We start from the raw sequence: 16,663 nt of genomic DNA, 5'->3' as shown, positions 1-16,663 counted from the left end.
ATAAAAAGGAATTTTTTAATTGGAGCCAACAAGATTGGTCAATAATAAGGGCACCTTGGGCTAAGCCCTGGAACTCACAGAGTGGAAGTAGAGAGCCAACTCCCGGACTAGTTTTCTTCTGCCCCATCTACACATGAACACAATAGTACAAAGCAAGCACACAAAGTGTGCACACACACACTCATATATACATACAAACTAATAAATTTTTAAATGCAAAAGTTATTTTAATTAATATCATTTTCTATGTCTCTCTTTAAGTTAATCTGACTTTCCCTATGCCTCCCTGTTTTACCTTATAATGTAACTGTTGAAGAAATTGGGTTGCTTGCCCATGGAATCTCTACTCAAATCTGCTGGCTGTGCATGTGCTTGTGGCTGGCTGGCTCACCCCCTGCAGATGGACAGTTGGGTCTTGAGTCTTTCTCTGGCCCAGGCCTAGTGTTTGGTTTGGGACATACAACCTGACGGGTGGACGTTGTGATATTCTACCAAGAGGAGCCTGGCGGGGAGTGGTGTCTCTTTAGACTTGGCAGGCATGGTTGCTCAGTCTCTCTATATTTCAGGTCACCAAGGATTACAGAATGATATTTTCAGTCTGTCACTGAGTCTTCAACTATTAGCTGGAATACTTTCATACAGAGGTGGCCTCTCATTAACTACTTGGCTATTTGAGCCCCAGTTCACACAAAAAAGAAAGGACAGATACGTGATTCTTTCCCATATTTACTGGTTTTTTTCAGTATAATGAGTTGGCTTATCCTCCAAGGGTAGCAAATGAATGTTTTCTTAAATACCACTATGAACTCATATACTGAATTTTTATCTAATATATTTCAGCCCATTGAAGTCATTATGCTTGTTAATGGTCAGAAAGTCCTGTCAGCGGTCATCAAGAGTCTCTTCAAGCTGACTCCCAAATCCTTTGACATGACCCTTATAGATGGTGATTCCTTTATTTGCTATCTAGCATCTTTATGTGACCTGGTCTAATCATGGTCATTTCTTGCTCCCATATCTTCAACAAGCCCTGATTCTTTACAGTTAGAGACAGTGTATCATGACCACAAGATGGGCATCTGCAATCTCTGACTACTAGGATAGTCGTGATTGGTATTCTGAGAGGACAAGCCTTGACATGCACAGGGATGCATGTGTTGCCTTGTTTGTTGTTGAGATAAAAATGTATCCTCCGTTCATATCGACATTTGCGTATCTCGAGAATTTTCAAAAGCTGCAGAGAATCCCCAAAGGAGACACACACAGTTAGGAGTTTAATGTACTAGGAACAGCGATAGAACAATGCCTCAGATTTCCAGAGCAACCTTCCAATTAAAGATGTATGGCACCTCAGCATTTTCTCATCTCTCCCAGCACGACTCTCTGAGAAACCGAGCCCTTGCTTACCACAGGAACACATGGGGAAGTACGTGAGACACGAGACTGGAACCAAGAGCTGATGGGTCTTTCTTTCTCCTTTCCCTCTTCCATTTGTCTGTGTGACAAATGCACAATTTTTACACACAAGGTTTTAGAGTGTGACACTCACTGACTCCCAATGTAACCAGCAAGCTATGCTCTATGGGTTCCAGCTAGCCTTAGTACATTCTAGAACTGGGAGTACACACCCATCCCAACAACTCCTTTGGATATCAATCTCTGGATATTCAGGTTCCTTGTATGGGATGGCATAGCATTTTGTATTTATCCTTCATGCATCCTTCCATATTCTTTAACTCAACCCTGGATAAATTTTATAGATGGTCATGAACCACCATGTGGGAGCTGGGAATTGAACTCAGGACCTCTAGAAGAGCTGCCAGTGCTCTAAACCACTAAACCAACTTCTCCAGCCCATGATAATTTTTATAATGTATTTCTATTTTTGGTTTTGATCTTGATTTAAGTTTGGGTTTGGGATTTTTCAAGACCGTGTTTCTCTATGTAGCCCTAGCTTTCCTGGAATTTGATCTATAAACCAGGCTGGCCTCAAACTCAGAGAGCCACCCCGCCTCTGCCTCCCAAGTGCTGGGATTAATGGTGTGCACCACCACTGCCCGACTTATAATGTATATTGTTTAGGGGATGATACCATGGGGAAAAATTTGATTATATGTGTTCAGTCCAGATGCAATATATTCCCCTAAATCTTTTCAGTCTATACGGCATTGGTTGAATTCTTAGACACCAAATCTGAAGACCCTGAAGACCAGCAGTGCTAATAAGCACCTTTCCTTACACACTGCTGCCGCCGTAATCTCCTTATCAAGGAGATACTAAGCTTCCAACGGCCTCTCTCCTAATCAAAGACAACATGAGACAAGTAAACAACTTGAGACATAACAGATACATTCCAGACAGAGCAGGTCAGCAGAAACCACCTCCCATCCCCCCATCCAGATCTAGGGAAACTTGTGTGGTATTAGGTTTGTAAATGACTCTTCTGCCTCCATGTCTCTGAGGTCATTTTGAAAGTCAGGGGTTCATCAGAAAAGCCTCCCAATGATCAACTGCATAAAGGTTCAAAATTGAGTTCAACTCAAAAATCTGGATTTCATCAGATGGATTCCTTGGGGACAAAGCTATCAGCAGCCTCTTTCGGTGTTGGAAACGGGTGTCACTGTTAACATGTGATTCTCGTTCTTGCTAAGGAGTTCCAGAGTAACCATTCATCTCTTTTCCCCAAACCCTTTCTCTTACAGTGTCTGTTGGGTTTGAATATGAGACCTGCCCCAGTCTCATCCTGTGGGAGAAAAGGACAGCCCTGCTTCAGGGATTCGAGCTGGACCCTTCCAACCTTGGAGGCTGGTCCCTGGACAAACACCACACCCTCAATGTGAAAAGCGGTATGTTAAGGACAAGGGAAAGTGGGTGGCGTTCATCTAACATGCATAGAGTCCTGACTTCCATCCCTGGCACAATAAAACACTCATGAATAAAGGGAATCACTGGTTTAGACTCTCTAGCATTGACATTTAAGCGGCAGCCCTTTTCTTGGGCATTTTTTAGTTTACCAGCCGTATTCTACCTCATTGGTTTGGGGGTTTGCTTTCGTTTTTGTTTTTGTCTTCTGTTATCTCCCCAGCTAGTATCCTATCCATATCACAGCTTCAAGAGTGGCTCTCCCTTGGCTGTTCCCTCTGCATTACAAGAAAATGAGAGAACGTGCCAAAGGAGGTGTTTCCTTGTCTCCCCACCACTTCCAACCCTTCTAGTAGGTCAATCTGAGTGTCCTACCCACAGGGTTGTATGAGACCCCCTCTCACCCTGCCTTCCTCCCCCAGGAATACTACACAAAGGGACAGGGGAGAACCAGTTCCTGACCCAGCAGCCTGCCATCATCACGAGCATCATGGGCAACGGTCGCCGCAGAAGCATCTCCTGTCCCAGCTGTAATGGCCTTGCTGAAGGCAACAAACTGTTAGCCCCTGTGGCCCTGGCTGTGGGGATCGATGGGAGCCTCTTTGTTGGTGACTTCAACTATATCCGGCGCATCTTTCCCTCTCGAAATGTGACCAGTATCTTGGAGTTACGGTAAATAGCCATACCGGAAAACTTTTATTCTCCAGATCCCCCTTTGCTCTCAGGTTTCTCTGGGTGAAAGATGGCTGAATTGGGGTTCTCAGAGCAGGAAATGTTTTGATTATCTGTGAAATACCGTCCACATATATGATGCAGTTTTTCAGCTACTCAGTCTCAAACAAGGGCAGCAGATAGTCCCTAATCCAGAAAGGAGCCAAGTGTCTTTTGTTTTTAAAAGGTCAGTTGCAGCCTCAAACACACATCAAAGTGTGAAGACCACACTCCTCCCCTGATTCTGAAAATCTTGCCAAGCATCTCTGGGTGCTAGCCCTTAGTAAATCCACTGGGTCTTTTTGTACTTACTAGTATGCAATGCAGCACAATGGTACCTGCCCTAACTAGGTCATTTCTTACCATCCTGGAAGATTCCTCCTGGCCATTGCTTGCTACTAAGTTTGAAGACTAGGATTCCTTTCTGTGTTAGGCAAACAGAGACGCCTAAAGGCTTGAAAATGCCTTTCCGGGGTGGGTTGATTCCAGATCCTCAGCCAGAGGAGGACGTGGACAGAGAGGGGGAAAGATGCAAATGAGAAAACAAGGGGGAGGGGATTATTCAACAAATATCTGGTGAATGGACACAATGTCCCTGTGTTGTGTTGGTGACCCAATAGGGAGCTTCCAGTTGTATCATGTGGAAAAGAGGAAAAAAATAACTTCAAACAGATGTGAATGCTTTGAGGAGGAAGATCTAGCAGAGTGAGACATAGGGACCATGGTGAATAATAAGGCTTAAAAATAAACACAAAATAGTCAGAGAAACCTCTCCTACCGATGGCATTTGAGCTGGGCTGTGAATGGTGACCTTAGCCATGGGACATCTAAGGGAAAGCATCCCGGGCACAGAAAAGTTATGCAAAAGATCTATATCCAGCCAATATCCCAGCTAATTGAAGGAACCCATAGACTGGCAGGGATGGTGAGCTCAGAAGAGCAGCAGGAACCCAGAGAGGTGAGGGAGAGACCGATGCTTGGGATCAACAAGTGTCTGCTTGCATATAGACAAGCGAAAGTTGCATTTCTTTTACAATGGCAGCCACTAGAGCTTGAAGTAGAGGGCAGATCTGGCTGATGTATGATCTGACTGCCGTTTTTATGAGATGGCTCTGCCTAGTTTGTGGGAAACAGGCTGTAAGAATGCAGGGATGAAGGCAAGAAAATTCATACGGAGGCTGTTTCAGTAGTCCATGATTTGGGTCATGGTGATTGGACAGATCTGAAGGGACACGCAATGTCCCAGTGGAGATGTGCCTCCCAGTTAAACCTGATGGGTGATGTGTAAAGAATGAAGAAAAGGAGAAATGGGGGAAGAGAGGGAAAGAAGAAAGGGGAGGGAGGAGAGAGAGAGAGAGCCCTAGAATTGGGCCTAAGCCGACATGACTTGTGGTATTTTTGAAGGACCTTCAGCTACCGTGTGAAAGATGCAGACTCCACAGCCATGCTTACACTGAATGTCCATGTCCATTAAATGTGCATCAGTGTGAGCAAAAGACCTGACAGAACACGCTAACGATAAGGTCTCAGAGCCCTCAGTCTAGCTTGGCAGGAAGGGTGTGACAGAGCAGTTCACAGCATGGCAGACAGGAAGCCAAGCAGAACCACAGGAGGGGTCAGGGCAAGCTAGCCTTCAAGCACAGCCCCAAGAACCAGCTTTCTCCAGTTGGGGCCTCACCTTTCATGGTGCCACCACTACCCTGTGCCCTGCAGTCTATTCTGTTTTGTTTTGTTTGTTTGTTTTTTCTTTTTTCTTTTTTAATCCATCAGTAGATTAAGCAGTTCATTAGGTCAGGGTCCTTGTGTCACAATCATCTCTGGAAACACCTTCATGTCACACGGAGAGGAATGCTTCGCTGATCTCTTAGGCACTTCTCAGTCCAATCAACGAGACAATCAATGTCCTTACAGCCCCTGCTGGGAAAGACATTAGTGACCTGGCCACCCAGCAGCTATCACTAAATATTCTCAGGAGTCAAAACTCTGCCAGGTACTGTAAGTGGTAAATATAGACATACATACATATATATATATGTATGCATGTATACATATATACATATGTATGATGATAGTGTGTGAGACACAGTAGTTGCACCCAAAGATAACTTATATATTCATACATACATACATACATACATACATACACACACACACACACACACACACACACACACATATATATATGCATATATATATATATGTATGTATGTATGTATGGGTTGGTATATGGAGACACAGTAGTTGCACCCAAAGATAACTCATATGTACATATATACACACACATACACACACATATCGGATAGTGTGTGGAGACACAGCAGTTGTATCCAAAGATAACTGCAACTGAGTACTAGTGTTAGGCACACTTGTACCTCTGTGAGGACAGGAGAAAGGAAACATGAGCTCAAGAAATATCCTGCTGAGGGTAAAGGTGAGCACCCGGAGAAGAAAATGCACTTCCAGCTGAGCTGACGAGCTAAAGCAACCATTAGGGAAACAGAGCACGAGGCCATGAAGGACAAGAGGCAGGAGGACATCGTGGCTGAGCAGAGAGAGAGCAAGAAGGGGGGACAGGGAAGGGACTGCAGACTATTGCACGACAGCTCCTCTCCAGACCTTCCCAGGAAAGTCTCCTTTCTGGGCCTGGTTTGTTGCTGCTGTTGCTCTTGTTGCTGTTATTTTAGTCCAGAAAAGCCATCCCCTTAGGCATGCTACAGGCAGTGGGGATCTGTGGAGGAAGGTGGTGGTTGCATTGTGCTTCCCATGGCTGAATTATTCAAGGACCACTTGTTACCTTCTGTGTATGTACCTCCTCCTCTGTCACGGCTCCTCCTGCTCAAAGCAAATCAGGTTTGATCTGTGCATTCCCACCTCCAAATCTTAATCCATGTGGCTCGCTCAACTCAACATCTCCACTCAACCTAGGCAACCTCTTCCTGTCTACCTATTGGCTCTGTTCTTAAAGTCCCCTCTTCCTGGGGGGAAAAAAAAAACTTCCCCTCCTCCCCTGAAAGTGTAGCGTTCTGGTTTTCCATCTGAGTGGGCACTACTTGCTATCTTATCTGTGTGGCTCTTTGGGCTTGGGTGTATGTAATTCTGTGCAGCAGATTCCTTGGTCATCTTTGCCCTCTCATGCCTAGAGCAGTGTCCAGCCAGTCCTGGGTGTTCAAGATGGGTACTTGAATTCAAGAACCAGTCATCCACCCCCCCATCCCCCTTGTTGGACTTGACTTTTGATTCCATCTCTCTCAAACTGTAGAGACTGCAATACCAATGATAAAAGTTTATGGCCCAATCAAAGGAAAACATAGCAAGCCTATGTGATAACATGAGGGCAGCTTGAGGGCTAGCCTTCCCACTCTCCCTAGACAGCTGTGTGGGTTTGTTTGGTTTTTTTTATCCTCCATTTTCTTTAGCTGTCTTCAAACCTTGTTCTCCTTTCATCAGCCAGGAACCCAGAGCAGATTAGAAGTTAAGCTTTTACAAGAACACTGACTTGATTCTTCTTTTCTTCCCACTACATGCCTGAAAACAAAGGACTGTCAATCCCCTCTCTTCAAAACAGTCACCCGAAGGGGGCAGGGAGGGGAAGGGAGGGGAGGGGAGGGGAGGGGAGGGGAGGGAGGAGGGAAGAGACCTGTCTTGCCTGTGTGTCTTTTTTCCCTTGTGACTTGGCAGCTGAGCTATTCCATTTTGGAGTCAGCACCTAGCCCCACCTTACTCACCACCCCCAATCAAGATGCTACTGAAGTGATATACCACAGTCCTCACTGGGCCTTCATCCACTACTGCCTGTACAAAACATGCAGGCCAGAGGGCCCCACACTCCAGAAACTTCTAATGCTGGAAGAGTTCAATGGTTATCACCTGTGGGCTTTGACTTAGTGCATGTTCAACACCCACCTCCCTAGAAAGCCTAATATCCCACCGTTAGGAGATGCTGTGCCTTCCAGTAATCCTCTCTCCACCTGGTCCATAGAAAACCGAAACAGAGTAAGTTCCTCAGCCACTGACATCTTAGGGGGAATGTCTCTCCAAGATAACTCCTTCACTAGCCAATCTGAAACCATCTTAAGAACTAAACTCCACAGCGTGGCAAGCAAGACTGGGGCAGTATCACTCTAATGTCTCTTGATATGGCTCCTTTAAACAAATGTCAGACTACCTACTATAATGATTCTTTTCTGTTTTCCAAACGAAAGTGATGACGTTTTCTGTGCAGGAACCATCCTCCATGCAGACTTCCTTCCCATGCTTTTTGGGTGGGCCCTCTGCGGAATTGCACTAGGGCAGATCTTCAGGGCGAGTGACTGTCCAGCTAGACGACGTGTCAGTGCTTGGAGGAGGCAGAGATTTGGACAGAAGTGGGAGCCTGGGGGTGGGGGTGGGGTGGCAAAAGCAATAGACACTGGAAGTCAGGATCTCCAAAGACAAGCTTCCCCTACGAGCTAAGCAAGGGTCCATCCCACTGGGCATGAGAGCTGATATTGTGGTTGCAGCTAGAGAAGGCGGCAGCTCCCTCCCATCAGCCGTGAAGATGAGAGTGTCAGGAAAGGAACAAAGCTTCCAAGTGAGCCTTGAGCACCCTGTCTGCACACAGTTCTGGCTAACCCCTGCCTCTGTCTCCGGAGCCTTTTGATCAAGGACAAGATGTAGGCTCATGGGGCTGAAAGCTAATGCAGTTTTAGGAGTTCCCTCTCAAAAAGAAGATAAGCAAATTATGAATTGGAAATGAAAAATGGCTGTGGGTAAGGCGTGCACATGGATAAAAGTGCTTGCTGCCCAAGACCAACAACCTGAGTTTCATCCCCAGAACCTGCAGTGGAAGGATAGAATCAACGCCAAAAGTTGTCCGTTCACCTCTACACAAACACTCTGTGACATGTGCGAGCCTGCACTCACACACAGTACACACACAAGACACACATCACACACATACACACACACAAATAATGATAGTAACTAAATAATAAGGGATTTAATTAAGAGAAAGAGAATCTCCCACTGTACTGCACTGACTACCCTAGGTCTCCTCTGGACTTGGAAGCTAGGGAAGCTTGGGTCTAGTTAGTACTTAGACGAGAGGAAACGAGAAACAAAACACTATTTTATAAGATGAGGGAAAGTGGCACATTTTTCAAAGCCATAGCGAGCACAGGCTCACAGCTCGCAGCTGACCAGGTCTTTGTATGATCTCACTCCTACTCTCCACCTCTGTGATACTTGATTTTTTTTTCCACACCCCTTTGATTATCTTTGGGTACTTTTGTTGTTGTTTTTCATTTGTTTTGTCTTGGGATTTTTGTTGTTGTTTGGAGATTTTTTTTTTTTGAAACAGCATCTCTTAGCGCAGGCTGGCTTGAACTTGCTGCTTTTTAGCCAAGGATAGCTAGGAACTCCTGATCCTTAAGACTTTGCCTTCCTAATGCCACCACACCCAGCTCTTTGATTATTTTTTTAATGTGATAGTTATCTTCTGATTTTGTTATCTATAGAAAGAACAGACAGGACAAGTCGTTCCTCCCATTTAACTGATCAAAATTGGTTTCAGATTTAGTGATAAAGTAAAAAAAAAAAAACCTTGCTTTCATGTGAGTGACTGGCTGTTGATAACATGTAAGTTGTAAGTATACAATTTAGAGAAACCTCTATCAGGTCTCCCTTGTAATATTTCTGGGCCTTTCACATTTTCTTGTAATGCTCTCTGAACTGGTGCTCATTAATCACCTTGTCACCGATGTACATAAAACCAAGAAGGATGAATTCTGCAGTGGCTCTCACATGCCCTACAAAGATGCTACATGAATCAACACAGTAGGGCAGAAGCAGTCCCAAGAGCCATTCTTACGACAGAATGGCTTGTAATAATTTAGCTAGATGCTGAAGGTATTACAAACCACCCAAGCATATCCCTCTAAAATCCAACCAGATGTATCCCGAATTAATGCCCCTGTGCTTAAAGCAGCAACAATAAAACTATGTCCAACCCAACTCCACTCTACGGGAAGGGGTAAAGAGAGAACACAGCGTGTGCAGGAATGGAAAGGTTCACGGTGGTCTCAGCCCTCTATAGCTTCAAATTTCTGAACGGAGCATAAGGGAATGCAGGTAGCCCATGGCAAAGGGAAGCGACCTCATTCCATGCTCCCTGCACTCAAAGAGTTATTTCTCCAGGCCTTACTCTTTCTGAAGTATCAGCAATGCAGAGATGTGTAAGTCTTATCCTGTTCTCAAAGAAGTAGAAAAGACAAGCGGGTGCATGCACACGCACGCGCGCGCGCACACACACACATCACATCACAAGACAGGGTGACGACAGCTCTGGCTGATAGGCAGAGGAGGCTGGAAAAGACCCTGGAGCTTTTGCAGAGGACTCTGAAACTTTGCAGTGTGAAATGCTAATCCATCTCAGCTTCTTAAATTTGAGACACCACTTTTCCCTCAAAGGGTGTGCCTGAAGGGTCTCTGCTGTTGAGGGTGTACTCACGAAGCCTGTCCGTCAGAAGTAGGGCATCTACACTCATTTGCATGGACTGACTAAAGGATGATGTTATTTTGGCTTGTCGCTTGCTCTGGACTGGCAGAGCAGTGACTTTGATCCATACGATCTTTCAAGTGCCACACCTTTCTGCGCCCTGATCCCCCTCCCCTCCTGCCCTCTCCCCCCAACACCGATATTACAGTAACCATAGAAAGCAGATGTTCTTAGAGAAGAAGTAGGTCAGAACTGCAGACCCAAATCCCAGCCAGTCTTCTCAGAAAATCTTGAGTTCAAAAAAAAAAAAATGAAATTGATATTGCAATAATTAAGAGGCAAATGTGTCTACCACTGGTGGCAGATAGCATTTCGCTTTCATTAAGCAATATAAAATAGACTCGAGAATTCCCGGCTGCCACCCTGACACACCAGGCTTTACAGACTGCATCTTAAATTGCACTATGTCAGTCAGAGCTCAGGAGTTATCGGCATCATTTAATTAACTTCTTTTTTTTTTTTTGCAAAAAAAAAAAACTAACATGTTAGAATAAAATATAAAAGTGTAATCTCTGTGCAAACCTCCCACTAATGATGTCCCCCAGCAGAGGCTGCACCTCAGGAATCAGGACATCTAACTCTATTTGTCCTGTCTCCAAGCCTAGAAAGAGAATTCTACCTGGCCCTAGAAGCCTCAGGAACTGGGAGTGGATCGCCTTACTTGAGACACTTCTTCCCTAATGCTACATTTCAGCCACTTTCCTACTGAAATGGAAATCTCTTTTTGTTCTTTAAGGAAAAAAAATAAAGAAAGAAACAAACCTTTTTTTTTTCCTAACTCTCCTAAGTGGTGTGTTAACTAGAGTCTCTGGCTCCAAACACGAAAAGATAGTATTATTGCCTATGAACTTTATGAATGGGCACAGTCATGGCTGCTAGATCAAAAAAGAATGAATCTGAGTTGCAGGGGTGTTCCCAAGTGAAGTGGGGGACAAGGAGGCATGAGCAAGAGGGGAAAGTGGTTTCGTGAGTGAGAAGAGGGCAAGGACTTTGCCATGCCACAGGTGGTGTAAGCTGGCAGTCTCTTTGGGATGGTCCTGACTCTACCCTTGGCACATCAATAGCAATCAGCAGCACACACAAACCTGTACTCTTTCCACACCCAGGAATTCCACGCACAGACATTACAAATCAGTCACAGAGCTCTTGACCGCTGAACTTCAGTTTGGCTTCTGAATCCTTCACCACTGCACTCACAGAAAACCATTCCTAGGCAACAGGTATCTTCCACTGAGATGCAACCCACCTGCCATCACTTCATCAGCCAGAAGTCCTGTCTCACCTGTTACCACCTGCGTCCCATGACAGCCACCTGGCCTGTCAGAGACTCCAAACTTTCCCTTGTGCATATTCCCCAGTGACCAGGAGGAGTCTAAACCTAGGGATTCTTCTCAAGTAATTGAGCCAGGAACTGACAGTTAGAAAGGGGGAAAAAATGAAAAAGATGGCTTGGGCGGGGGAGGTCCTTTCTACAAGAAACAAAGAAAAGAAAAATGTTATGTTTGCATTATCATCAATTCCTCGGCTAACTGTTTGTTCTTTTTTCCTTCTGTTTTCTTTCTATAAAGAAATAAAGAGTTTAAACATAGGTAAGACGAAGAACTCTTTCCCATATAATTTGCTATGGTTCGTTTGTTCCTTGTGTTTGCTTTCTTGTTTTGTGCTTCTTGTGTAACATTGTATATTTTCATGTACCAAATACAGTAACTTTTTTATGTGCTAATTGTGTGTTGTGGATATGATAAGCTTTTGCAATTATGAAATGCAGTCAAAAAGCAACCAAATAAGCTGACAGTAATTAGAATTTCTGGGAGATGTGAGATCATGATAATGAACCCTCAGTGAACCTCTATCCCGACCGCTCAGCGCAGTCCATAATTGGTCTAAACAGTTGAGGCAAACTTCAGGCTTTTGTAAATGCTGGACTGGGTTCACAAAAGCTTTAATGAACTGGAAACGGGTCAAAAACTCATTTTCAACTCATTAATGATTTTCCCATAGATATGTGGTCATTTAAACACCACACACACACACACACACACACACACACACACACACACACACACGCATACACGTTAATTGCCAATCTGCTGGTCAGAATGAATCCAACAGTTAGGTACACGGAGAATCATTAGGAAGCTAAATCACTCTTGAGTAATATGAAAGCTATAGACCAAGTACTTTTTGTCTAAAGGGCCTCTGCTGAGTTGCCGATTTAAGGTTATTTGAAATCATATTGGTAGCATTCACATGTCAAGTGCGCAGCTCACATATATGCACATGAGCCCTGCAGTGAAGCAGACAAAAGCCTGAGTATCCTGATAGAAAAGATGCTCGAGCTTCCTGGAGGCAAGGAGAAGGGCAACTGAACGAAGGCTGTCTCCACCCGGTGAAGAACGCCAGCCATGAGACCCTTAGAGACAATGGGTCAGAATTGAGGAAAAAATTTTTAAAAAGAATCAAATTACCTGGTATCATTATGCTCAAAAGGACAGCCATTTGTAGGGAAGGAAAAAAAAAATCTCTGCCTTTATAATCTTGAAACTCTCCCAAATTGACTTGACAGATACTCCAATACAGCAAAATTGTCCCAAAGACTAGAAATGTCCCCCAAAAACTCCCCCTTCCTAGAAACCCACAGGCCAGCCATGTTTGCTCCTCACCATGGCCCCCATAATGGAGCCTGGCTTTGCATTGTTCCTCCTATTCTCTGAGAATCATGGTTAGAAAGACTACCCGAAGAATGGTCTCCCCAAGCAACCACTAACCCCACCTGTCAACTCCTATGCCAGAGATTTGGAAGCACCTCCTCAGATCGGGTTCCCTAGAAAGTCCAGAATTAATTATCTTGCTCAGACGTGGGCACAGATGTGCAGAGCCTCGATCTTCCTGAGGATCATGCCAGCTACTGTTCATTTAGTAAGAGGGTGCAGCATCTAATTAAAAAATGGCATGGGTTTCCCCTTTCTGCCCTAATTTGTTTTGCATATATGGATATTCTCTACTGACTTGGCCAAAAAAGGGAGAGCAGAAAACAAAGGGACAGGGAAGGGAAAGAAAAAAAAAAAAAAAAACAAAAACCAGAGAAGCCCACTCTTTCAAAAGACCTTGACTTCCAGTTCAATTACCAGTCCTAATAGCAGGAGGTAAAGATGGCCTCAACACACAAATAGTTCCTAAAAATAGCTTCCTGACTCTTTTTTTTTTTTCTTAAATCAAGCAAGAACCCAAATGATAGCATTTTAATTAGTAATTTACCAGCTAATGTCCACAGGACAAACTCACCTGACACAGACTGCCATCACACAAGCTTCCCCTTCACCTCTTCAACCCCTCTCCTCCCATCATTCCAGAATATTCCTGGGAAAATACCTGGACAAATGGGCCTTCACTCACTCTAGGTACATGGAACCCACCCACTGGGTCAGAGAGCAGCACCCACCACTAACCCCCAGGAGATAGGGAATGGTTTGAATAATCAGCTTAGAGAGCTGTGAGCACTCTTTCTGGTCCCATGAGAAGACACTACAAAGGGGGGAGTTACCAGCTTTTGAGCCAGAAGGACCATTAGCAAAGATCAGATTTGGTGTTGTCATTTCCCAAGTAAGAAGGCTGCTGCCAAACACTCACTCAAGGTCCCCAGCTGGGTTTGAGTCAGACATTTCCCTTGTCTTAATCCTGAGCCAGTTCTCCCAGTCTTGCTCCATTCTGGCTAGACTCACAGAAGACACTGAGAGGCATGGCAGAGAAAACATGCAGGCCCCAGGGCCCAGAGCCTCCTGATCTACTTCTCACACACATAAGGGATTAATCTCCAGGGAGACTCACGACTCACACCTGTGATCTTGGTGTTAGCACTTGAAAACTACATCTCCTGCCCTGGTAATTCAGATGCCGGCTGCTGGCTTGGCCAGGATCAAGTACAAACGCTGGATATGGTGGCAAATGAACTACCTTTGCACTAAATGCCAGCTTCGTTTGCATAGATGCTAGGAAACAGTCAGCTCTAAGACAAAGAATTGGGGATAGCTCTGGGGAGGTAGTCCTTGTAAGCCTAGAAAACTCCAGGTTGCTCTGGTGTTCATGACCTTGGAGGTCTTGTGGAGGCATAGATGAAGAAGAGAACACTGCTATGGGACTGGCTTCCTAAATCCTATGAGACAGTACACTAAGGCCAAGGGAAACACATGAAGCTGGCACTGAGTGACTATCCTCGCTCTAGAGCAGGCAGGACTGGACTGGAAGGGGTCTTTTGTGCCAGTTAAATGAAGCAACATTCTGTTACTTTGATAGGAATTCTTGAAACCCAAAATAGTATGAGAAGCTTAAGCCTAATCATGAGATGAGTATCTGGAAGCCATGATGTGTTAAAATTTATCTCAGGGTGTCACTAAGTCACTAAAATGAAGACACTAAGAAAGTTAAGAGTCACCTCTGACCCAAGAGGCCAGCTGCACAGTCCCTTCTTTTTTTCTTTGTGCTTCTCCTAAAGCAACAGCCCAGGACACAAGTATTACTTGGCTGTGGACCCCGTGACCGGCTCACTCTACGTCTCTGACACCAACAGTCGCCGAATCTACCGAGTCAAGTCTCTGAGCGGAGCCAAAGACCTGGCTGGAAATTCGGAAGTTGTGGCAGGGACTGGCGAACAATGTCTACCCTTTGATGAAGCCCGCTGTGGGGATGGAGGGAAGGCTGTGGACGCCACCCTCATGAGCCCCAGAGGTAAAGACCACAGAGAGAGAGAGAGAGAGAGAGAGTGAGAGAGAGAGAGAGAGAGAGAGAGAGAGAGAGAGAGAGAGACCTCTCTACCCACGCACGGAGCCTGCTGCAAGCTGAGCAAATCCATGTAACCTAACCGCTGTTTTTTTCCTAAGATCATTCATTGTTGAGGATTCTGGGTGTATATAGGTGCCTTTAAGCTTATTGCTTAAAGTAAACATTACCACTCTCATATGCCACTTATAGAAACATGGTAGTCTGCACCTAGGCTCTCTGGCTGCTAGTCACAGAGGACCAGAAGGCAGTGTTAGATCCACCTGTCAGAAGCAGCTGTAGAGGCTAGGGAAACAGCAGAGCCCAGGGGCTTCGACCATTGCCAGACTTTGATGTTAGACTAGTGTATCCAAAGTCTGGGTCGCCATGTGGGTCAAGTTGCAAATCCGGAAGAAAACTGTAGCAGTTAAGAATGGAGGGGCAGGTAAAGCCCTTTCCTCTTAGCTGAAAGAAAGCAAATTATCCTCTAGTCCTCAACCTTCCCATGCTGTGACCCTTTAATTACAGTTCCTTCCTGTGGTGGTGACCCACCCCCCAACCGTAAAATTATTTTTGTTGCTACTTCACAACTGTAATTTTTGCTACTGTTACAAATCATAGTGTAAATATCTATGTTGTCTGAAGGTTCGTAAGTGACTCCTGTAAAAGGGTCATTCAAACCCCCTCCCCTGGAAAGGGGTCCCAACCCACAAGTTGAGAACCTCTGCTCTAGAAAGATGCATGCCCTTGTCTTCCTCCTTAGCTTACTCTGGTTGGTCTAGCTGATCTCCTGGCCAAGGGAGTCTCCCTCAGGAAGAGCCACACTAAAGGGGATAGGAGGAATAATTAGCCCTTGAGTGATACAGTGCACTTCCCTTTTCCAGAATTCCCAGAATGCACAGCCCCTGGTGCAGTCACCACAAGCCACCATGAGGTTCCCTTGGGTCTCCCTACCTTTCTGAGCCCTGACTCAGAAAGACGTAACTGCCTGTTTCTTGTCTCCTGTCTTTTTCTTCCAGAACCTGAGTATCTGATACTTTGGGCCCTTTTACTTTTTCTCTAAAGCTGCCCTCCCTGCCAAGCGCCCCCTTTTCTATCCCGCGGCTGGCCTCCAGGCTGCCTTGAGTTAAATACCGTGGCCTCCTCTTGCTCTTCTCCAGCTTCCTCCTCCAGGCAGCTGCTGAGATTACAACTTCCCTGCCTTGGGTATTTGTCTTCTAAGCTCTAATTAAATTGTCCATGAGCTTCGAGAGGAGAGAGGAGAGAGAGAGAGAGAGAGAGAGAGAGAGAGAGAGAGAGAGAGAGAGAGAGAGAGAGAGAGAGAGAGAGAATGAATATAAATGAATTGGAGGAGGACTGAATAGATGTCTCACTTAGTAAAGTGTTCAGGTCCCCAGCACTTACATCTTTCTTTCTTCCTTCCTTCCTTTCTTTCTTTCTTTCTTTCTTTCTTTCTTTCTTTCTTTCTTTCTTTCTTTCTTTCTATCTTTTGCTTTTTAAATGTAAGAAAGATCAGGCACAAGGTGCATACCTGTAATTCCCTACACCAGAGAGGCAGAGACAGGGTGATATCCCTTTATATATCAAATCAGCAGGTTCTAGGTTCAATAAAATCCCCTATCTAAAAAAATAAATGGAAGAGCACCCCGACATCAACCTCTGGCCCCCACATGCATATGCACACATAAAAACATCTACACACACACACACACACACATTAAATAAATAATAAAGTTTTTAGGAAAGCATGGGTATTATTTGCCTGATTCCTGTCCTGGGGAGTTCTTGGGATCGACGTGC

At 45.0% G+C, this 16,663-nt stretch overlaps 1 protein-coding gene across 22 annotated transcripts in view; it reads left to right on the top strand.

Annotated features, from left to right (window-relative positions):
• Tenm2 (teneurin transmembrane protein 2) overlaps positions 1-16,663 on the top strand; it is a 1,230,398-nt gene that overhangs the window by 1,170,431 nt on the left and 43,304 nt on the right. For 18 of the 22 annotated variants that reach the window (XM_030245994.1, XM_006533290.3, XM_006533295.4 and 15 more), the window contains 4 exons: positions 2,703-2,846; positions 3,285-3,534; positions 11,677-11,697; positions 14,601-14,833. In XM_030245994.1, the coding sequence (XP_030101854.1) occupies positions 2,703-2,846; positions 3,285-3,534; positions 11,677-11,697; positions 14,601-14,833 (648 nt within the window). The remainder of the gene's footprint in view (positions 1-2,702; positions 2,847-3,284; positions 3,535-11,676; positions 11,698-14,600; positions 14,834-16,663) is intronic. The other 4 variants (XM_011249009.3, XM_030245995.1, XM_006533293.4 and 1 more) reach the window with 1 other exon arrangement.

Source organism: Mus musculus, chromosome 11, assembly GCF_000001635.26.
Source record: "Mus musculus strain C57BL/6J chromosome 11, GRCm38.p6 C57BL/6J".
Classification (NCBI taxonomy): Eukaryota; Metazoa; Chordata; class Mammalia; order Rodentia; family Muridae; genus Mus; species Mus musculus.
The sequence above is the reverse complement of the archived record's forward strand: the minus strand, read 5'-3'. Positions and strand labels throughout refer to the sequence as shown.